The 23,543-nt window shown below is 46.6% G+C and overlaps 1 protein-coding gene across 2 annotated transcripts in view; it reads right to left on the minus strand.

Moving 5' to 3' along the window:
* The window catches only part of RBMS3 (RNA binding motif single stranded interacting protein 3), a 1,517,465-nt gene that overhangs the window by 87,361 nt on the left and 1,406,561 nt on the right, over positions 1–23,543 (minus strand). For both annotated transcript variants that reach the window (XM_078663941.1, XM_078663942.1), the window contains exon 11: positions 11,223–11,333. In XM_078663941.1, the coding sequence (XP_078520067.1) occupies positions 11,223–11,333 (111 nt within the window). The remainder of the gene's footprint in view (positions 1–11,222; positions 11,334–23,543) is intronic.

The raw sequence follows: 23,543 nt of genomic DNA on the forward strand, positions 1-23,543 counted from the left end.
TGCTTCATGGAACTCAGTATTACAGTTCACGCTCACTGACCCTGCTTCATGGAACTCAGTATTACAGGTCACGCTCACTGACCCTGCTTCAGTATTACAGTTCACGCTCACTGACCCTGCCTCATGGAACTCAGTAGTACAGTTCACGCTCACTGACCCTGCTTCATAGAACTCAGTATTACAGTTCACGCTCACTGACCCTGCTTCATGGAGCTCAGTATTACAGTTCACTCTCACTGACCCTGCACCATGGAACGGAGTATTACAGTTCACGCTCACTGACCCTGCTTCATGGAACTCAGTATTACAGTTCACGCTCACTGACCCTGCTTCATGGAACTCAGTATTACAGTTCACTCTCACTGACCCTGCACCATGGAACGGAGTATTACAGTTCACGCTCACTGACCCTGCTTCATGGAACTCAGTATTACAGTTCACGCTCACTGACCCTGCTTCAGTATTACAGTTCACGCTCACTGACCCTGCCTCATGGAACTCAGTAGTACAGTTCACGCTCACTGACCCTGCTTCATAGAACTCAGTATTACAGTTCACGCTCACTGACCCTGCTTCATGGAACTCAGTATTACAGTTCACGCTAACTGACCCTGCTTCATGGAACTCAGTATTACAGTTCACGCTCACTGACCCTGCTTCATGGAACTCAGTATTACAGTTCACGCTAACTGACCCTGCTTCATAGAACTCAGTATTACAGTTCACGCTCACTGACCCTGCTTCATGGAACTCAGTATTACAGTTCGTGCTCACTGACCCTGCCCCATGGAACTCAGTATTACAGTTCACGCTCACTGACCCTGCTTCAGTATTACAGTTCACGCTCACTGACCCTGCCTCATGGAACTCAGTATTACAGTTCCCACAGCTACGCTCTTCGATTGCTGCTTGTAAATGAGGACAGCCTGGAAATGTATCAGTCGCACTATTAGGCGATCTTCATTTACAAGTAACTGCAGAAGCATTTACACCCTCTGAAAATCCATGCACGGACCCCCAAGGAGGTTCGCCCCGCAGTTTGAAGAACTCTGGTCTATGTGTTTTCTTAGGACACTGAGGAAAAGGGCAACTGTTTGTGGCATTGCAACAATTTTCCCTAGGAACATGGCAGATGCCAATGCGGAAATATAGGTCTTCTGTCCCATGAAAGCCTTCCTCCTGGCATACACTACTTTTCGCACAGTCATAATTCGATTTTTGCTTTGTTGATGTTCCTGAGATGACCTTTTGCGATAACATCTTTTGCAGTGCGAGGGCTTTGCTCATCTGAGACACCAGATAGGTAGACGCAGATCACAGTACAGGAAGTGCGCTGCGACCTGGCTCTTGTGCATTACCATTAAGTGTCAACTGTGGTTGCCCTGCCAGGCATTCACCTGGAGTTTCCCTTATAACAGGTGCATTTCAGGTATCTTGCATGCATAAGAGAATGGTCAGCACTTTAATAGTATACATATTGCAAAGTTAATGAATCAGAATGCATCAGAAATCTAAGCATTGTACAGGGCAAGAGGTTCAAAAATCAGAAGCATGTCTCAGCCTTTTATCCTTCTGATACTAGTGAAATTGGCACCATATCGATAGTGGCATATTTTGTAAGCTGTGCTTGAAAGCCACAAGACTGTGTCATAAAAAGAAGTCAATCTATACTAATATAATAAAGAGAGAACCCAAACCTTTGAGGCGGGTAATCTCAGGAACCACAGCGCAAATCAAAACACCCAATACAGCATTGGAAATGTCAGGGTAAGCAGATGAACATAGGCTATATAGCAGCAAAACATATACGTTAGAAGGGCAAAGTACGTTCTTTGCCAAAGTAGTTCCTTGAAAGTAGCGCCATCTCTGAGGTGGACGTGTGCGTTCCCAACGTTGAATGCACTAGGCATGTTGACATCACATAAGAGTGACGGGGTCGGCCATTTTGTAAAAGTAACCCGCCGACAAACCGGTCAGGAGCGTAATGTGCGCTTGGGCGGCCACGAGCACGGAACCATCTGCGTGGTTGTTCTGCTGTGATTGGCTGCACGTCACGTGCTCTGTGTCAGATTCGCTTCCTAGGTAGCCGGTGCTGCCCCCGTTTCCCGAAGGTACCTCCTCTGTCCTCCTCGAAAAGCTTTACACCCTGCGGAGTCCGCCATGCCCAAAAAACGCCAGACGCGCAACAGATACTACTTCGTGCTGGAAAAGTTACCGGAGCGTCGCGGAGTGCGATGCTGTTCCGCACTGCTGTGCCGATTTGGCGGTGAGTACCTTTCCCCTCAAGTTGCGTCACAAAGCCTACCCGGACAACGTCGGGACGGGCAGCTAGTTATGTATATATAGAGTGACTGCATTTAGATTTCCAAGCCTACCACTAATTTTGCTTGAGCGGATAAAGGAAATTATATTTTCATGTTATGTTGACAGTCAGAAGTCACTCTAAAATGAAAGTTAGATTGAGCTTTTAAATAAAAAAAATACAGCTTAATCCCGTTGCAACATTATATTGTGTGGCTCAGAGTTGGACTGGCCCTAGGGCAATCATGTCGAGCTTGATGGGCTGGTTGACAGGTTGCATACATGCCAACAGACCCGATTCACGCCAAAATATTTTACCTGTCTCCCACCCGAAATTGCTTCTGATCCAATGAATTTTAATGGAGTTTTCACTGTTAATTTCCCTGAAATTAAAACAAACAGCTTTCAGGAAGCTCAAATCCATGCAGTCTTCCATAAATTGCAAAACACTTATACTACCTGTTTTTAGAAGTTCAAAACTGCCAATTTGCAAAAATAGGCCGCATTTTTAGTTATTTAATTCACTCATGGGGGGGGCACTTTTATTTTGTTTTCCTGGCCTATTTTGTGTTCCAGTCTGACCCTGTCTCTGGGTTGAGGAGACAAGATCCAGGGAGGCAGTCCCCTGGAAATAGCAGGAAAAGGCTACTGTAAGTGAAGTACCTCAAATATTCCTGGAGGTGGCGCATGGAACTATAAAACCATGAGTGCAGCCCACCTTTCATTTCTGCCGGCGGAAAGGTGAGTGGGCACAAATGTGGCATTTATGCAACGTTGCAGATTTTTTTTGCAACATTTCATTACTTCAGTGAAGGTAAGGACTTATGCATTAACGTTCTTGAAAAACGCAATTTGCGGCTACAATTGCTGCACAAGGTTAGGGCACTGTCAGCTGCTAGCTTCCGGGTTATCTTATAAAATGAAGTGCACAAGTTTGCACTATGCTGAATAACAATGAAAACAATACAATGTTATTGTATTTATCGCTTCCCCCACACTCCAAAAGATAAATTCCGAATAAATCGAGAAGGACAGGTAGGCACTGTCATATAAATTCTCATCGGAAAATGCTAATTTTAATTTCACAAAAATTCTAGGGAGACCGGGTACACTGTTTTTGCCCATTCCTTTGATTACTAACACGTGGATACTAACACGTGGATAAAGATTGCAGATAACAGCAAGATGAACAGCTGTTCTTGATAACATACATGGCAACATTTTAGAAGAGAAAAGTGGGAGATTTAAAAAAAAAATCAGGAGAAAGTATTTCTCCCATTGACTTCTACTGAGGTCTGATTCGAGTCTATTGTCATGCATGAGACTTGCAAGAGCGGTGCTACAGGATCAGATAGTAGAAATGCATGTATATGTGTCTTTTTTTCTTACATGTCAGGAGCATGGAGAAAGTGCTATGGCAAGCACTGACTGCAAACACAACAGTGATGGACAGAATGTGGATCAATGTCACACATTCACCCCAGTCCAAAGATCTGGGCCCAAATCCATCGTTTTTCCACTCCACACCACCCTGGGTTAGAAAATGGTGATATGCAAATCAGCGCTGACCCTGTGCCCCATGGGAACAGTCCAGTCCGAACTACAAAAGCCATGTCCTTCCCAGAACGGAATCAAGCATCGAGTCTATTGTCATGCATGAGACTTGCAAGAGCGGTGCTACAGGATCAGATAGTAGAAATGCATGTATATGTGTCTTTTTTTCTTACATGTCAGGAGCATGGAGAAAGTGCTATGGCAAGCACTGACAGCATGCCAAAAATGTTGTGCACTGGCCTGCAGGGGCAGGTTACTGGCAGTGCATACATACTCTTAGTCACAAAAGACCAGTCCCTATCACCGAGTAATTGGGTTTTTGTATGCAGGAATTGGGAGATGGGAGACTGGCCTTGAAATCGGTAGTCTCTCGCCTGAATCGGGAGAGTTGGCATGCATGCTTGATAAGTGTCTAGGGGCCATATGTAGGTAATTTGTAATTACCGATTCCTAAATACCGAATTTTACCGATTCGGTATTTAAGAATCCGTAAATATTATGTAGGTAAAAAATCGGTAATTTTTACCGATTCGGTAATATTCGTTATTACCGATTCGGTATTTACCGAATCGGTAATAAGGAATACCTTCCCATTCATTCCTATGGGCTTGGAGGCCCATAGGAATGAATGGGAAGCCATTCACTATTACCGATTCGGTAAATACCGAATCGGTAATAGGGGGAGCATATTCAAGGGGGCAGGATGTCACATTGACACCCTGTTGCACCCCTGAATTGTGCATGTGTGCACATGTGACACACATACATGCCCTAAGGGCATGTATGTCTGCCACATGGCACTTTTAAAAAAGCACAAAATTGCTTTTTTAAAGGTATTCGAAATTTACCACCAACTTGTAGTTGGTGGCAAAATAACAAATCCTTAAATCAAAAATGCACTCACTTGAGTGCTCCCTACATAGGATTTAAGGATTCGGTAATTTACCAATTTGGTATTTTAAGGATTCAGTAATTTACCGATTCCTTAAATTACCGAATCGGTAAATTACTGAATCCTTAAATCCAGCCACCCACATTAGAAAAAGTGAAATACCGGTCGGTAATGGGCAATTTACCGATTTTCGGCCGTTACCGACCGGTATTAAGCTACCTACATATGGCCCTAGGTCTTTGAATATTTGGACTGATGGCTAAGGTGCGGAGTTTGTAAGCACCTACCTGTACATAAACAAACCTCCCTGCTTACAGACACCCTTGCACTCTAGTGCAAGGGTGCCCGAGTTGGCGTTAAGTCATGAGACTTAGTGCCATCGCAGGGGGAAACGCCAGGCTGCACCATTTTCTTGGTAATATGGTGCAGCCTGGCGCTTCCGTAGTGGCGGAGAGAGGCGTTAAGCCAAGGAGGCTAACGCCTCTCACCGCCACTTGTTAGATAATATGCCCTCTTTAGTTCAATCCACAATAAACACTGTTGCCTCATATCGCAACAATGAGTAGCTCCAAGAAGCCATTCAGTTTCAGGACACATTCTGTACAGTGGTGTAATACAAACTCATGCCTCTCCCAACTCCCCCCCACTCCCCCGGCAGAATGTCAACAACGCCCCCTTGGTCTCCCACATCTCATGGAGATTCTTTGGCTTTGGGCTGAATGGGGCTCTCTGAAGAGCTGAGCCCCCCTCTCCAAAGGGTTGGTTACCCCCATCCACTGCAAGGGCCTCTGTTTCACCACTGATTCTGTATAACAAACCTAGCCCTTCTGGGGGCACCATAAAAGATGCAGTACATTCCCACTCCCTTGTTGTATTTTTAGTCGACAAACCCTAACATAAATAAAACACGCGGGGATACATAAGGTGCCCCCCTAATTGTATGGACAGTAAACAAAAAGGTGGAGCAGTATATTCTGCAAAAAGAACCACACACAGCAAACCAGACACAATCTGTAATCTACATAGTTGCCAAAGCACCTTTTTATCAAATATTTCACCCTACAAGTTGCTATCAATCAATCAATCAATCAATGACACTTATAGAGCGCGCTACATACCCGTAGGGTCTCAAGGCGCTTGGGGGAGGGGGGGTGCCGCTACTGCTCGAACAGCCAGGTCTTCAGCTTCTTCCTGAAGGAGAGGTGGTCTTGGGTCAGGCGCAGGTCGGTCGGGAGGGAGTTCCAGGTCTTGGCGGCCAGGTAGGAGAAGGACCTTCCTCCTGTCGTTGCTCTTCGGATGCGGGGGACGGCGGCGAGGGCGTGGTTGGCTGACCGGAGGTGGCGTTTGGGAGCGTAGAAGTTGATCCGGCTGTTGAGGTAGCTCGGGCCTTGGTCGTGTAGGGCTTTGTGTGCGTGGGTGAGGAGGCGGAAGGTGATTCTTTTGTTGACGGGGAGCCAGTGGAGGTCTCTCAGATGTCCGGAGATGTGGCTGTGTCGTGGGATGTCGAGGACGAGTCTGGCTGAGGCGTTCTGGATCCGCTGGAGTCTCTTCTGGAGCTTGGCGGTGGTACCGGCGTAGAGGGCGTTGCCGTAGTCCAGTCGGCTAGTGACGAGGGCCTGGGTGACGGTCTTCCTGGTCTCGGTGGGGATCCACCAGAAGATCTTCCGTAGCATGCGTAGGATGTTGAAGCACGCCGAGGAGACGTTGTTGACTTGCCTGGTCATGGAGAGGGAGGAGTCCAGGATGAAGCCCAGGTTGCGTGCATGGTCTGTCGGTTTGGGTGCGGTGCCCAGGGCGGGAGGCCACCAGGAGTCGTCCCAGGCGGAGGGTGAGGAGCCCAGGATGAGGACCTCCGTCTTGTCCGAGTTCAGTTTCAGGCGGCTGGTCGTCATCCACTCGGCTACCTCTCTCATCCCTTCGTGTAGGCTGGCTCTGGCGGTGGCGGGGTCGTTGGTCAGGGAGAGGATCAGCTGGGTGTCGTCGGCGTAGGAGATTATGCTGAGGTTGTGTTGGCGTGCGATGGCCGCGAGGGGGCTCATGTAGACGTTGAAGAGGGTGGGGCTCAGAGAGGATCCTTGGGGGACGCCGCAGATGACTTCGGAGGCCTCTGACTTGTACGGTGGTAGGCGGACTCTCTGTGTTCTTCCGTCGAGGAAGGAGATGATCCATTCCAGCGCCTTGTCCCGGATTCCGACGTTGCTGAGGCGCTGTACTAGGGTGCGGTGGCAGACAGTGTCGAATGCCGCGGAGAGGTCTAGGAGGATGAGGGCCGCTGTTTCTCCGTTGTCCATCAGGGCTCGGATGTCATCGGTGGCGGCGATGAGGGCGGTCTCGGTGCTGTGATTGGCTCGGAAGCTGGACTGTGAGGGGTCGAGGGATCCATTCGTCTCGAGGAAGGCGGCCATCTGCTTGTTGACGGTCTTCTCGATGACTTTGGCTGGAAACGGGAGGAGCGAGATGGGGCGGTAGTTCTTGAGTTCGGTGGGGTCCGCTGTTGGTTTCTTGAGTAGAGCGCTGAGTTCGGCGTGCTTCCAGCTCTCAGGGAAGGTGGCGGTGTCGAAGGATGTGTTGATGATGTCTCGCAGGTGGGGTGCGATGACAGCGTCGGCCTTGTTGAAGACGTGGTGAGGGCAGGGGTCGGTCGGTGATCCGGAGTGGATGGAGTTCATCGTGCGGATGGTGTTTTCGGTGCTGATTGGGGTCCAGGCGTGGAGGGTGGTGGTGGGGGGTGGTTGTTCGGTCCTGGTGTGCGTTGGTTGTTTGTTGAAGCTGTTGTGTATGTCCGCGATCTTGTTGTGGAAGTAAGAAGCGAGGGAGTCGCAGAGGTCTTGCGATGGGGTGATGTCGTTGTTTCCTGCGCTGGGGTTGGAAAGCTCTTTCACGATGTTGAAGAGTTCCTTGCTGTTGTGTGCGTTGTTGTCCAGCCGGTCCTTGAATGCAGTTTTCTTGGCGGCGCGGATCAGCTGGTGGTGCTTCCGAGTGGCCAGTTTGAGGGTGGTCCTGTTGTCCGGTGTAGGTTCCCTTCTCCAGACTTTTTCGAGGGCTCGGCAGTTCTTCTTGGAGCTCTTGAGTTCGTCGGTGAACCATGGGGCTTTCTTGCTGCCGGGTCTGCTGGGCGGGGTCCTCAGCGGGGCGAGCTCGTCCGCGCAGATGCTGATCCACTTCGTGAGGTTCTCGGCGGCCTGGCTGGGGTTCGCTGAGCTGGCAGGAGGGTGCTGGCTCAGGGAGGCGGCGAGCTGGTCTGCTGTGATCTTGTTCCAGCTTCTGCGGGCGGCCTGTTGCTGGTGGTGGTGGGTCGTCGTTCTCTTGAAGGCGAAGTGGACGCAGCTGTGGTCCGTCCAGTGGAGTTCTGTGGCGTTGCTGAAGGCGACGTCTTTGCTGGATGAGAAGACGGCGTCGAGTGTGTGTCCGGTGAGGTGGGTGGGGGTGGACACCAGCTGCTTGAGTCCAAGATTGGCGAGGTTGTCGAGCAGGGTGCTGGTGTTGCGGTCGTTGTTGTTCTCCAGATGGAAGTTGAGGTCCCCCAGGAGGATGTAGTCAGTGGAGGGGAGGGCATGCGGGCTGACGAAGTCGGCAATGTCCTCGCTGAATTGTGTGCGTGGTCCCGGAGGTCGGTAGATCAGGGTGCCTCTAAGGGTGGTGTTTGGGTTGGTGTGGATCTGGAAATGCAGGTGTTCGGCGCTGGTCAGGGTGTTGTCGGTGCTGGTCGTGAGACGGATGGTGTTCCCTGTGGATGATGGCGATGCCTCCTCCCATCTGGTTGGCGTTGCGGTCCCTCCGGACGATCTTGTAGCCCTCTGGGATGGCGATGGCGATGTCGGGGGCTGAAGAGGCGTTCACGTTCATCCAGGTCTCCGTGAGGAAGGCAACGTCAGGGGCTGTGGCGTCTAGGAGGTTCCAGAGTTCGATGGCGTGTCTGTGGACGGAGCGGGTGTTGAGCAGGATGCACTTGAGGTGGGTGCTGCTGGTGTTCGACTTGGCGGGAGCTGGTGTGAGGCAGGTCCGGATGCAGGTGAACTTGCAGGCGTGGCAGCTGAAAGGTCCGTGGGTGCGTCGTGGGGTGGCTTGGTTGCAATCTGGCAGTCGGCCGGTGTTGAGTGCGATGAGGGTGGCGGCGGAGTACGTCAGGCGGGTCGGTCGGGGTCTTCGTGGGCCAGGGGTTCTGGCCCTGGGCGCGGTCCAGGCGCGGACGGGCGCAGACGGGCTTACCTTTGGCGCGCCTTCGGCGCACAATCGGCGCGCCCGCTGCGCGTCAACGCTGCGCGTTCGCACGGTCGCCATATAAGGCCAAGTGCGCGGGTGGGCGGAGCAGCTGGGAGGCGGGAGCGGGGAGGGAACAGAATGAAAAAGGGGCGGGGTCAGCGGTGGTGGTGGGAGCGGGGAGCGGGGAGGGAAGACAGAGGGCGGCGAGATGGGCGGGAAACCAGGAAGGAGAGCGCTGGCACGGGCAACAAGTATCTAAACAATACAGGCACACGCTAACACGGGCGCACAAGTAGGGAAACAAATACAGGCACAAATGCAGGTCCAAACAAAGAAAAGCAAACAGCAGCGGAGGAAAAATAAAAACAGGCACAAATGTAGGTCAAAACAAAGAAAAACAACAGCAGCGGAGGAAAAATAAATACAGGCACAAATGCAGGTCAAAACAACGAAAAACAACAGCAGCGGAGTCAGCCGGCAGCCGGCAGCGAGGCAGCGAGGCAGAGGGCAAGGCAATGGGGCACACACGCAGCAGCTGGTGGCCGTGCGGCTGTTGAATACCACATAAACACAAACGAACAGGTTCTTGGCACTGTTTATATTTCCTGTGCAAGAAAACTGCAGCAGCAGATCACACAACTTGGTCAAACCGGGCCTTGAACCAAGGTTCCCTGCAAATAAAATCTGCACCTTATCACTTTAACCATGTATTCCAAGACCCCAGCACATACAAAGAATAGAAGAGCATTTGTCCAAACACCTGTAATTTGTATCCACTTTTTGTGGAGCAGATAGAATGGTGCAAAATAATTCACAACTTTCTTACCTTCTGTTAGAGTAGTTTATGAGGCAATAAAATAACAATGCACAGAAAACAGTTTGCTTTTATTAAAAAGGCCAATTATCAGCGCTCTCTTCAAAAGAAAGCAAAAACGTTTCTTCCAGAAAACAAATTCAGAACTGCTGTTTAAGCCCTCACAATCTTGCATCTGATTGGTGATAATGCCCAGCACCATGGCCTCCCAAACTCCATAATGGCACCTCTTAAGGGCATCCCATACAAAACTGCGCATCTCATCCAGGGTCTAAAGAAATAGGATCACATCACCTCCATCCAGATGGAACTCCATTGGGTGCCCCTACCAGCCCGCAACATTGTCCAAGCCAGCTGCATCCATTACTAACCCATAATAACCCATCTTCTCCCATCTGGTGCTTCTCCACCCACCCACAGCCAAGAAACCATCAGGCTGCAGACTAAATACCAGGGCAGCAGGCCTTTCCCATCTATGTACCCTGGATATGGAACAACATCCCTGGTATCCATCGGGACAGCTCCCACGCTTCTCCAGTGCAGGAAAGATTTGATGTACATTTCTGCTCAGAGAACCCAGCTGCCTCTGATTTCACTTGGCTATTCGCATAACTTTTATCCTGTACAGTGCTCCACTGCCTTTTGGCTAGGTTTACACTATATAACTATTGCATGCATATATTATTACCATGGCTCCCAGTTTTAGGGCACTTATTGGCTGGGCATTTCCATTTGTATTCATTTATATTTGCTAATTTTATCTGTATTTATTTTAGGTTTTTGTAAATAAATGAAGCCAAAGCGAGTATATTTTTACATTTATTTTACAGATAAATGCACACTCCTATTTGAATGTCTAATAGGTTTCAGTGATAAGAAGACCCAGTGAGAAATCATACACCTATATGAAAATATTAAAATGTTAGTGACAACCCTATGCATTCCTACTGAAGTTTAAACCTCAATGCTACATTTCTTTATTTTTTAACAGCCTGTATCTGTCAATCTGCAAATCTATTGGCCTGACAGTCATGACTGACAGTATTTTGAATCACTCAAAAAAGAACCTAATTTCTGTTTTTATCCACATTAAAAAATGATTCCAGAGAAGAAAATAAATGGTTTTCTGTCTGCATTTATCTGTAAAAATCAGTAAAAACGGAAAACAGGGAGCCTTAATTAATACTTAGTGACAGAGACCCAATCGTGTATAGTGTACCTGAGACCCTATACACACTAGAGACTCTATCGTTAATATAGAGGACCAGATATTCTATTGGGACCACAGACTCCAAGACACTCATTCGTGCAGTGCACCCAAGGGAGTAAAGTGACCCTAGAGTACCAGTGACCCAATAGTGACAACAGAATACAGGGTGACCATTGTGGGTACCACAGCAGGTTATGGCTCACAAACGTCTTCAATCAGTAGAATTAAAACCCAGGCTTGGGACTCACCGTTCCTGTTGTTCCCAAGGACATGTGATTCATCTGTTGGGTGAGAGGACCCATCATACTGGCCGGCTGCATGGACATAGTGTGGTCCATTGTCGGTGTTATCACAGCCCCCTGTAACAAAAAGACCATGATGACATTGGACATCCATGTACTCAAACAGACAAGTAACATAGTGACACAGGGTCAAAGCATAGGGTGTTCCTATGGCACACACTTCTTCCTCTGGAGAAGACGAGCATCACTCAAGGACTGATGGACAAGGGTTGGAGAAAAATACGCATGTTATGTAAAGTCCACGGTAGTCTTGGGCCTGTCGGTAACTCACGACTTTTCATTTTAATGCTACTATTGCATAACATAAACTTTGCGTAAATCTTGTTTATGTGTAGAAAGCGGATGTACTCCTTGTTTCCAGACCACATGCAGGGGTACCATTAATAACAAATATTCTGCATATGTAGTTTGAGGAAAGGATGTATGACATCACAACGCATGCTTTTACTCCGCATGCCATTACAACGCAGTTTTTACAACGCAAGTCGTTACAACGACTTGCGTTGGGGGGCGCTGGATAGTTGAATAGTTTAATTTTCTATTCCAACTCCAGTCCCCGTGGATAGTAGGGAAGGTGTTGGATAGAAAATTAAACTATTCCCTACCCTACAGCGCCCTCCAGTGCAAGTCGTTGTAATGACTTGCGTTGTAATAGCTGCGTCGTAATGGTAGTGCGGAGTAAAAGTTGCGTTGTAAAGGATGTTCCCCGTGAGGAAATACTGTGATGTTTTCCACTTCAAGATGGAGCACAACATCCATCTCCTCAAACAAATACGCATCTTCGGGCGACCAGCTAAATACCGGGCCAGTCCAAAAGGGTACCCAACCCAGGGGCATATGTACAAGGAAATGGCGGAGCATGGAGCACGGGCAAATTGTGCAGCGCGGCACTCAGTCATTTCCAATATGCAGGTATGCGCCGTATTTACAACAATATGGTGCACCCTTGTGTTTTCCCTAGCGCTGGCGCCAAAAATAGCTGCCTAGCGCCAACACAGACACCCTCGCACCATACTGCAAGGGTGCTTGCTTTGCAGGGTGATGATTGTTTACATGCAGAAAGGTGTTCCTTCTTGCACATAAACAATCACTAATGGCGATTTGTTACTTCTATATTTGCTGCAGAATGCAGCACACATAGAAGTAGCAACTTGCCATTATTTATTGATTGTTTATGTGCAGGAAGGAACACCTTCCTTTAAAAAAACAATAATTCATGGTGTTTTGCTTTTTCTATGTAATAAGCAAAAACGAAGAGAAATAAAAGTATTCCTCCCCATTGCACCATTCTAATGCCTACTATTGAATGTCGTTTCGGTGCTGATTTACAGATCCTTGTAAGTCTGGGGCAGTGTCAAAAAGCAATGGGCATTGCAGTGGAACGCCCATAGCAACACCCATTGCACGCCCCTTACACACAGATACCTGCGTGAAAGGGTACCATATTTACAAAGCGGTGTATAGCCAAAAAGTGGCTTAATGCCACTTTGCAAATATGGTGCAGGGCATGGTGCTACCGGAACGTCAGTAAAAGTGACGTTCCGATGGTGCAATCCCCTTGTAAATATGCCCCTTAGTCTCTTCCCTCCCAACTGTCCCAACCCTCCCTTCTTGAACGAACACTCCCTTCCTCTACGAGCCCCTAGCCCAACACTCCTTCCTTGTACCAACCCTTTTGTAAGCCTTGCCCCTGCATCCACGTTCTCTCACTGTTAGGCCACACCCTTACTGCTGCATCTCTGCTGCTCACTTCCCCTCTCCAGCTTATTCCGGACGACCCACTGTAAAACTCTGGTGCTTCATACTACACTTCTGCTGTTTCTAAGCACTGTACACAGGATATTCTCCTATTACCCAATTCAAGGTACTAAATCCATCTGGACTCCGTAAGGATGGAGGGCTGAGTTGGCCTTGTGGGATTTTATTGTTTACCTTCAGATCAGACAGCGATTCTTAAATTGAATTTGCCATCCTCCCGCCCAGTGAGCTGCACTCTATGCCTTCCCACACTGACCCTGCACCCTGCTGTCCAGATGTTTTCATTGGTGCTTACCCAGCTTCACTGCTACCCAGGGACAGCCCCTGGCTTGTTTTAAGTGCATTTACTGCTTGTGTCTCCTGCACATCTGCTGCTCGGGTCTAACCCGTTCTATTACTAATCCTGAGTTCTCCCCAACCAACCTCATAAGACAGTTTTTAATTTTATAAGTACTAACAACTACAATGTAGACTTCAGAGCCACGAGGCATTGACTTCAATCCACTACAGTCCATTTATTGCTCTTGAGTAAATGATTTTGCCTTCTGTACCTCTGCTCCCATACCTGCCAGAACCCCAGAGTGCACTGCAGAGTGCTTAACCCTTTGCGTGCTCGTGATGGTACCGTTCCGTCACGAGCCTCGGGCGGCCCGCTCGCCGCGCCTGCGCGGAGCAAATTCCGCGCATGCGCTGACGTTCTAAAGAGCGGGCGGGGCCGTGACGGAACCATTCCGTCACAAGCACAGCTCACCCGAGGGCCGTGACGGAGCGGTTCCGTCATGAGTACGGGAGCACCGCGCGGCCCGCCTCCCCATTAGCGCTGCGGCGGAATAGCCGCCGCAGCTAAGGGGTTAAATAATGTATGAAGTGCTGAGCACATGAACAGACATACTAATCCTTCATGTGTTCTGGAGTAGCGTGCTACTCTCCAAAAAGCACTTCAACACCCCATCATGGGTAACAAGCGCTATATAAATGCAAACCTTTTTCCCTCTACTATCCCTCTACTATCCTTCTGAATCCAAATCACTACCTAACCTATCCACCAGTCAAATTACTTTCATATTTCACTATACTAATTCAACACTAATCCTTGATGGGTTCCGGAGTAGCGTGCTACTCGCCGAAAAAGTGTTTTGATGCCTTGTCTGGGGTAGAAAGCGCTATATAAATGCAATTACAATACGAATACAATACAATACATGAAGGGGCCTGCCTCTTGCGTGTGTCTATTAATTCTAGGATGCAACTGTCTGAGGCACCAGGTTGGTCGAGTGTCCTAAGTCCACACGCCCATCGTTTTGGTGCTTATAGTCATGTCAAGTTTCCCCATTCCAAGGATGACCATCTCATCCTGGCCAGGGATGTTTCGTTGCATGCTGGTACGTGTAGTCATGTTGAGTGCCTACCATTCCAATATTGAACACCTCTTTTTCTCCAGGTGTTTTCTTTGAATTCTGGTACTTGTAGTCACATCGGTTTTCCTAAAGTCATATCCAAGTATTGTATACAGCCTCAATTTTTCCCCAACCTGGAACCTGCAGCTCTGACAGTATCATGGTGAAACAGGACTACAAGTACCGGAACTCAAAGAGAAAACCCGGACTGGATGACATACTCGAGATGGACGGGTAACGTGAAATCTGTCCCTCGTATTTCATTGTCTCTCCATGTTTTTACCTCTATGGCTAATTTATAATCTTGATCTAAGATGGGTGAAGGTGGTGGGGTCATGCGTGTAGGGGCTGTGAATAAAAACTCATCTGGATAAAAAAAAAAATCTGAGTAGTTTTCGATACTGATTAGCACCATTTTGCAGTACTCTGGGCAGAGAAACTGAAGATATTATGGTCATTTAGCTGTACTCCTACCACCTAATGGAAGAAGTCGAGAATTATATTGGTGCACACAGGGAGAGCGGCGCAAAGTTGCTTTATCATTACACGAACCCTTGCCACCCCCCTGCTGGACTACTTGGTCCAAAGCCAGGGCCAGCTCCATATTAAAGTAATGCTAGTCATAGATTCCAAGTACAGTCCAGCTGCTAGGAGAGAGGGAGTACACAAGTGACAAAATACAATTTTGCTGCAAACTCTAAAAATCCTTACACTGGAGCTACCCAGATGTACAAAATGCCACTGGCTAAGCTGAACCAGGATAGTGCAAAAATAACCATTTCTGAATCAGAAATCGCTTCATTGACAAAAACCTCTGGGGTTTTGCAGGTTGCAGGGCAAGTGGTGATTCAGAAGTGACAACATCCGAAGGGGCTGAGCACTTGCCACAGTGCGTCCTCGAGTAGGTGGTTAGCAGTTGCAATGAGGAAGTTGACCATTTCCCAATTGCTGGGGAAAGAGATTTGAGGGTAAGCTCGTCGCCAAACTCATGCCCTTTGAGGGGCACAGAGTTTTCCTGTCTCCTGAAGATCTTATATCCTGCTACTCGTCTAGCACCGAGACGCAGCACAATCCAGTGACTCTGCTGCCCTCGAACTAGTCTCCTACGTATGCATGAATGTATATGGTATTTCTATATCCAGAATCTGACCAATAGGCAGTGGAGACTTGAACATGGTCAAAGGCAAGCATGCAGTCAACGAGTAATAGGAGAGGAAGCTAAGCTCTGGATGGTTAAACCACTGCGCCCTCAAATATTTTAGTTTATAAGGATTCCAGTTGGCGCCTGTGGCTAGCACAAAAATGCCATTTCACATTTAAAGGCCAATTTGACTGCAAATAAGAACACATTTTTTCACTAACAAGCAGGAGAGCCCTGTGTACGTCTAAGACTAATGAGAGCGGTTTATGCTGTGTCCAACAATAGGGACTTCCAGTTCCCAGGTTCAGGCGGCCAGTTGGTGGTCTGCCTTATGGGGCTGGGGCTGGGACTGGTGTTGACACGAACAGCACTTCTGCTGACACAGTTGAGAACATAGTTGTGAGTGGTTCCGCTGAGTCTCCGTGCATGGGTGCCCATCACGGGTGGCCGTGCCAGTCTCGACTATGCCACTTCTATGGCGTTAATCATGTGGGTTGCATTCCACTGGCCCGAAAGTCACAGCTTTCAGGGTCAACCTCTTATCCCTGGTTCAAAGCATAGTCTAGGCTTGGGGGGTAAAGACTGTTCTGGCTCTAGAACCCCTGCTCTAGATTATACTGCCTGATTTCTCAAGATCACCTGCACGCAGGACCCTCATTGATGTATCAGCCGACTAACATGACATAAATAAGTATCACCCAAAATATCAGTTTGAAGGCAACATCATCAGACCACCCACCCCAAAAAGAAAACCTCATCAAATCACAGATGTAGCAAAGCAATTACCTCACTCCATTCAATCACCGATGCCATCAGTCAGGTGGATGACTTTGACTAAGTTTATGTCTGTATCATCATCCAGACAGACCGCCTGATTACGATCTTGGCGTACAGGGTTATTCCGTCACAAACGTGACATATATCCTGTCTGCCGTATTACAAGCCCATTATACCCTACGGAACTTGTCATACGGCATACTGGATAGCCATCATGTTTGGGATGGTGTATCCCATCCACCAAGATCATAATCAGACCCATAGTCCTTCTTGAAAACCATCATAACCATCGTAACCCCATTCACAGGGGCGTAGCTTGGTCTATAAGATTGGGGGAGGAGGGGACTTCAGATATTCCAACAGTCTTGCGGGCATTCAATGGTAAATTACATTATACGACAAACAGGGTGCATGAGAGGGGCTAAAGGGGCAGTAGCAAGGGAGAAGAATGCAGATTGGTTGGGGGACTAAGTGAGAGAAAACCCAATATTTTGCAAAATAATCAACATTTTTGAAGACCTTCAAAACAGAGAGAGAGCGGCAGTATGTGTGTGTTTTTGTCTGTGTGTATGTAACAATTACTGATGAAATCCAACAAACCTCTCACCATACCCGATTGAAAGCACCTGTACCCAACTATTCACCAGAAAATACATTTATTAGGGGGGGTGCAACACCCCAAACACCCCCAATGAAGCTACACCCCTGCCCATTAATTCACCTTATTTTCAGCCCACACCTGAAACTACCTCCCACACAGCCTCTTCAACTCTGAATGCATTGCTGTGTCTTATATTAGAAAAAGTGCTAGTATACTGACTCACTCACATGACTTAAATATCAATAACTGTTGATAACACTCAAACACTTTGTAATTAAATGTGCAAGTCTTTGAACTCTCCCACCAACACCACTATAAAGTCCTGATTACTCCTGATTCACTGAGCAACGAGTGAGTCCTGGTCTCAGTTACTTCTACCAGGGTTACTCCTGATTCAATGGGCAACCGGCAAGTCCTGAACTCAATCACCTCTACCAGGATTACTCGTGATTCAAAGGGCAATGGGTGAATCCAACTCCTGATTCAATGGGTGGGACCTAGACTCAGCTACCTCAACTAAGATTACTACTGATTCACTGAGCAAGTGAATCCTGGTCTTAGTTACCTTTATCTTGATACTCCTGATTCAAGAGGCAAGTCCTGGACTCATTTACCTCTACCAGGATTACTCCCGATTCAATGAGCAAGGGGCACATCATCGACTGAGCTACATTTACCAGGATTACTCCTGATTCAATGGGCAACAGGTGAGTCCAGCTCCTGATTTAATGGGCACCAGGATTACTCCTGATTCAATGGGTAGTGGGTGTGTCCTGGTCTCAGTTACTTCTTCTAGGATTACTCCGGTTTCAAAGAGCAATGGGTAAATCCAACTCCTGATTCGATGGGAAACAGGTGAGACTTGGACTGAGCTACCTCAACCAGGATAACTCCTGATTCAATGGGCAACAGGTGAGTCCATCTCCTGATTTAATCCACAACAGGTGAGGCCTGGGCTCAGCTACCTCTACCAGGATTACTCCTGCTTCAATAGCAACAGGCGGGTCCTGATTGCACCTACCTCTACCAGGATTACTTCTGATCCAATGAGCAATAGTTGAGTCCTGGACAAAGTTACCTCTACCAGGATTACTCCAGAATCAATTCTCAATTGATGAGGCATAGACTCAGCTACAGCTACAAGGAATACAGCTGGTTCAATGGGCAACAGGTGAGTCCTGGACTCAGCTACCTCTACCAGGTAAAAGCATTCAAACATACTAGACCCTTATTCCCAGAGAGAAAAATTGACATTAAAGGCAAAATTGCCCAGGACACATGGAGTGTGCGTTTTTACACCACCCTCCAGATCTTGGATGGGATACTCGCCTTCGAGAGGGCCAGCGATGCCCTTTTGGCATGCTTTTCACACCACACATCTGTATAACAAGAGGACTGAAAGGACAAAATAACACCCACGCCAATCCTCATCTCCACTTCCCAACTGTACACCACAGACAAGACCAATAACATCCATGAAAACACACAGGATGGAACCACATTCAAGGGAAAAGTTGCTGTAAGTTGATAGTTTGGCGTTTGTGTGCGGAGAAAATAAATTGTAAGCCATAAGAAATGGGTTAGAAAATTGGACAAATAACGTGTAATCAAATAAGCAAGGCAAAGTTGTATGGCAAACTACAGCAGCCAACAAGAAGAAATTCTGAATAGAGTGGGCCTAGAGGAAATGAAAAAAGGCGAACAAGCTCTTGTATACAAGTAAGAAATACAAGCCAATTCATCACCATACGCAGTGCCAATCTCCAGGAAAAAATCACTAACATCACGACCTCTACAGCGCAACTCAGTAGATGAAGCAAGCAGGACAACACTGTTGGCATAGTAGTACTAGTTAAGCCAGATGTTATTATATTTTAGGGGGACATTCGGGTGTAAAAACGAAATGTAGAGAACCCCTTTCTCCGCGTCCCCAAAATTTCACAGATTCGTTGTGTTTCGTGGTGGTTTACCGATAAGTGTGCTGGTGGGCATGGTGGAAAGCCCCCAAAATTCAGTGAAAAATATTAAATTAAGACCTGCTCCAGTCTTGATACTCCCAAACTCACCTCTAATCCTACTTGAACTAGAATTTCAGCGTACATTCTGAATCACACCCACGCTAAATTTTTTATTATATCATTGCTTTGTAAGTGTGCACAAGAATTTGCATAACTACTCCCCCAACCTCGTCTTTTTTTCAATACTTTGCACTTATTGCACACTGATCGTCTCCTGGCAGTTCTCAGTGTAGCATTCCACGCCACACCAGTGCATCAAATGCATGCTGGACGTGTGAGGCACATAGATATGCAAGGTGTGGTATGTATTTAAACAGCATTGGGCACTCCTGTTGATTAATTGTTGGGACCTCACGTTTAATGGTGAGGAAAAAAAGAGGCCGCTTGTCCAACATGGCGACTGAAAACTCCTACAAACTGTAATGTCTTATCTGCTCCTTCGGGGTCAGAGGATGTCAGGAGAAAGAAGACAGAGAAAATTCACTTTGCATTTTATATTAGTTTACGTTTTCACTTATGAAAGTCTGAAACGCTGTAGGAAGTTTCCTCCAGCATTACACATTAAAGTTATTTTTCAAGAACTTATAAAATAGAAAGCCAAGCTAATGTTGATTTCCTTTGGAGAGGAAGGGTTTAATTAGCAAATGTCTTATGTTAATAAACAAACTCTGGTAAGCTCTCTCCTTGATTGGACTTCACGCTTACGCAATAAAGTTTTTTGCTTGCCTTTGCAAAAAAAAGGGTTTTGCCATTTTGCTGTGAAGTGACATCAGCTAAACATTATCTTTTTGGGTTCACTTATAGTTCTGAATCTTTTTTTGGGACCAGATGGGATAACTTGGGTAAGGGTGGTGGAGGGAATACACACAAATCCCGGAGAAAGTGCTACTTAAAGAGAGAACCCACTGAAGTCACAGACAAGGAGCCCAGCCGAGGAGAAGTTGCAATATTTCTTTCAGAGGCTCCACGTGGCAAAACTGGATGTGTTTGTGTCACCTACGGGAAGCTGAAGCGGGCAGAGGGATACAGTAAAAACACAGAAAGAGGGAAGAAACTGACAAACACTGAAACACCTGTAAATGTCAAGAATGTTCATCAGAAAATCTCTGTAAGTGCTTCCGCTAGTCATCAGAAAGTGTAAAGCAGGGAGGAGAAGCTAAGGAATGTTAACTAACAGGTGACTTGTGCAGGATGCAGTAGAGTGTATCCTAAAATGTGCATTAAATTTAGAAAAAATCCACCCCAAGAACTTGTAATCTCAACATAAAAATAGTTTAGGTTTTTGCTCTTTTATTCAACAGTGTTTTTACACAAATTAGTCTACTTTCTTAAAAATGGCTGAACTCCAATTTATTACCAACCTTTGATTCCTCATAGCTTGTTTTTTGGTTTTTTAATTTCCTGATGTAACACAAATCTGCATTTATAACAGAAATAAGTATTTTCAATCAGCCAATTGTTTTTCACACATGCAATCACCGCCACACTCAGGAGGCAACATAAAGTCAAGCTGCAGAGAATTTGAGGGAGACCAACCGGGAGCAATACTATAAAATAGAAAAAAGAAAATGGTTCTCTAAATTGAGTTTAAAAAAGAAATGATCCGAGACCTCTCCACATGCAGTTTCCTGATTGGCTCTGGGGACAGCCGCATCCCTCAGAGATGTCAGTGACAGATGAGTAGAGCTTCTGCCAGTTGTAGGCCCCACAACAGCAAAACAACAGGCAAGCGCGCATGCATGTCGGCTTCACCCAGCATGTACATGTGGGCGATCAATTACAGCCCTGCGTGCTATGGGGGAAAGAGGCGGCCTTTGGCAGCGGTCATTAATCTAGAAGGCTCCTGAGAGGACGAACGTCTCCATGCTGGTGCATGCTTTCCTATCATACATCTGCAGTTCGTGATCTGGTGTGCGATTCTTTGCTTGTAAAGTTTGGTGGTGGCTTAAGGAAGGCAACACTATAAGGCCACTTGTTTCTCTAGTCTCAGAGAAATTTGATCCACTATAAATTCTATATCTGGACCGTTTGGTGGGGACTGCATTTAGAATTTAGTGATCAAGGGAGATGAAATAAAGTTATGTAACTTAGCAAATAATATTCTGAATTATATATATATATAAATATATATATACATATATATATATATATATATATATATTTTTTTTTTACTGTCGGCGGAGTTAGTCCTTTCTCTATGTTTAGGGAAGGTTGGGGATTTAATGGTGGCCGAAATGTAATTGTATGACACTGACGAAGCCTAAACGGTGAAACGCGTCTGTCAAGGGGGCAGGGGGGTCTGCCAATAAACCTATTGTGGTGGAACACCGACTTGGAGTGCCGTCTATCTTTCACTCTGTGGATTTAAGTGTGTGCCAAGTACATATATATTTATATATATATACACATATATACATATACATACATACACACACACACACACACATATATATATATATATATATATATCAATCAACAGAAAGGTAGCCGAGCCCTGTTTCAAAACATAACACGTCCTTTAATTTCACTCAGCCACTCGAGTTCTAATGCATTTAGAAAAATAGCTTCGTAAGGGCGAGTTTATTCCAAAACTTTCAAAATGAGGTGTACCCTCACTCTTCTCCCTTTCTCACCTCTGCTGCCAGAAATACCACATATACCATATAGATATATGTGTGTATGTGTGTGTGTGTGTGTGTATATATATATATATATATATATATTCACGCTCCAAGGTTGTCCACCATGTGAGTAGCACGCGAGCAGCAGCTTTATTTATGTGTAGGTGAGGACGGGGATCCGCTTGTAGACGCCGCTCCGTAATGGATCTGCCCGACGCGTTTCGAAGCTCCATCTGCTTCTCTTCAGGGGCTTTAACGGAAGCGGTGTGCGCACCCGCTACACTTCTCCAATTATATAACTCGCCCGTCGATGGGAGGCTCCAGTGAGACTTCTGGGAAGTGTAGTACGGAAAGCACACAATCAAGTCCTGTATGGACTCCACAAGTGGGCCCGTCCTCGATTCCATGTACGGCTGCTACTTCACTGCCGTGACCCCCACGTTAACGAGGTGGTGCATACTCTGCGGCTGGACTGCCGCATATAGATTCACGCTCCAAGGTTGTCCACCATGTGAGTAGCACGCGAGCAGCAGCTTTATTTATGTGTAGGTGAGGACGGGGATCCGCTTGTAGATGTGTGGTGGTGCGCACACCGCTTCCGTTAAAGCCCCTGAAGAGAAGCAGATGGAGCTTCGAAACACGTCGGGCAGATCCATTACGGAGCGGCGTCTACGAGCGGATCCCCGTCCTCACCTACACATAAATAAAGCTGCTGCTCTCGTGCTACTCACAAGGTGGACAACCTGGAGCGTGAATATATATATATATATATATATCACTTCCAAATCGCAAATCCATGCGCTCTCAGGACAATCAAACTCCGCACAAATAATGTTCTACTGGAGTGTTTATTACACAACGCGTTTCAACTTCATCCTAACGTGTTACACCTGATCAAGGCTTCCAATGAAGTTGAAACGCATATATATCTATATCTATATATATATGTATATATTTTTTATATATGTATATATATACATATATATATATATCAGAATAGTGTCTACAAAAGGAATTGGCCATCAGTATGTTGAAATAGTCAGAAATTGTGTTCTAATGAGGCATTTGTATAGCTCTTCATACCCATGAAGAAGCGCTCAACTGCTCTTCAGTGGATGAATGAGAGATTACTCTATTAAGTGTGCTTCAGTAGTAGAGTGTGGGCTCAAAATGTGTGTGGGAAGAGTTTTGTTGCCATGGTCAAGAGTTGGACATCTAAACTTATTGTGCCTCATAACATTTGTAACTGAACTGAACAAGAGTATGAGATAGAGTGGTGTTTTGTGTGAATACACTACTCTTGTGTGTGCAGGTAATGTTTTTGTGTTTGGGTTGCTGTCCACAAAGCGACTACTAAGAGGCTTGGTTGGAAGAATGTGGGTTTGTAATGTAGATACAGTCCTCAACAAAATTAGATTTCTCTCATCAGAGCTTAAACTCACACAGTCTCCCTTATCACCCATGTAGACAGTTTCAAAAGGCTTCATAGCTATGACCCCTCACCCCCGAATTCCCTTCTATCTCTCCAAACATTTATCCGTCAAAAACTATATGATGAAAGCATTTAAGAATTACCAGAGTCTGCTCCTTGCTATTTATCTCAGAAACTGAAGAACTACTTTCAGACTACCAGGACTAAGAGGCTATACCTTCACGCTAACCATTTCCCGCAGTGTATCATCCCAACAAGACCACATTCACAACCCACTCACTTCTACATGCCTTCTACCACTCACCATAAGAAAATCTCCACCCACTTTTCAGGAATGGCCCAATCCCCAAAACTCTTATTACTGTTCCAACACCCTATTGTCCCATTCATTGTTGTAGCACCCCAGAAATGCCTCTTGCACAACTGTGAATCATCTACAAAACACACCTCAGAGATTGCTGACATTATCACTGTGTATGAGCTTGAATCCCAATTCCTAACAGAAAGTGGCTTATTGACTCA

The sequence above is a fragment of the Lissotriton helveticus genome, chromosome 10, assembly GCF_964261635.1.
Source record: "Lissotriton helveticus chromosome 10, aLisHel1.1, whole genome shotgun sequence".
In the NCBI taxonomy this organism is placed as follows: Eukaryota; Metazoa; Chordata; class Amphibia; order Caudata; family Salamandridae; genus Lissotriton; species Lissotriton helveticus.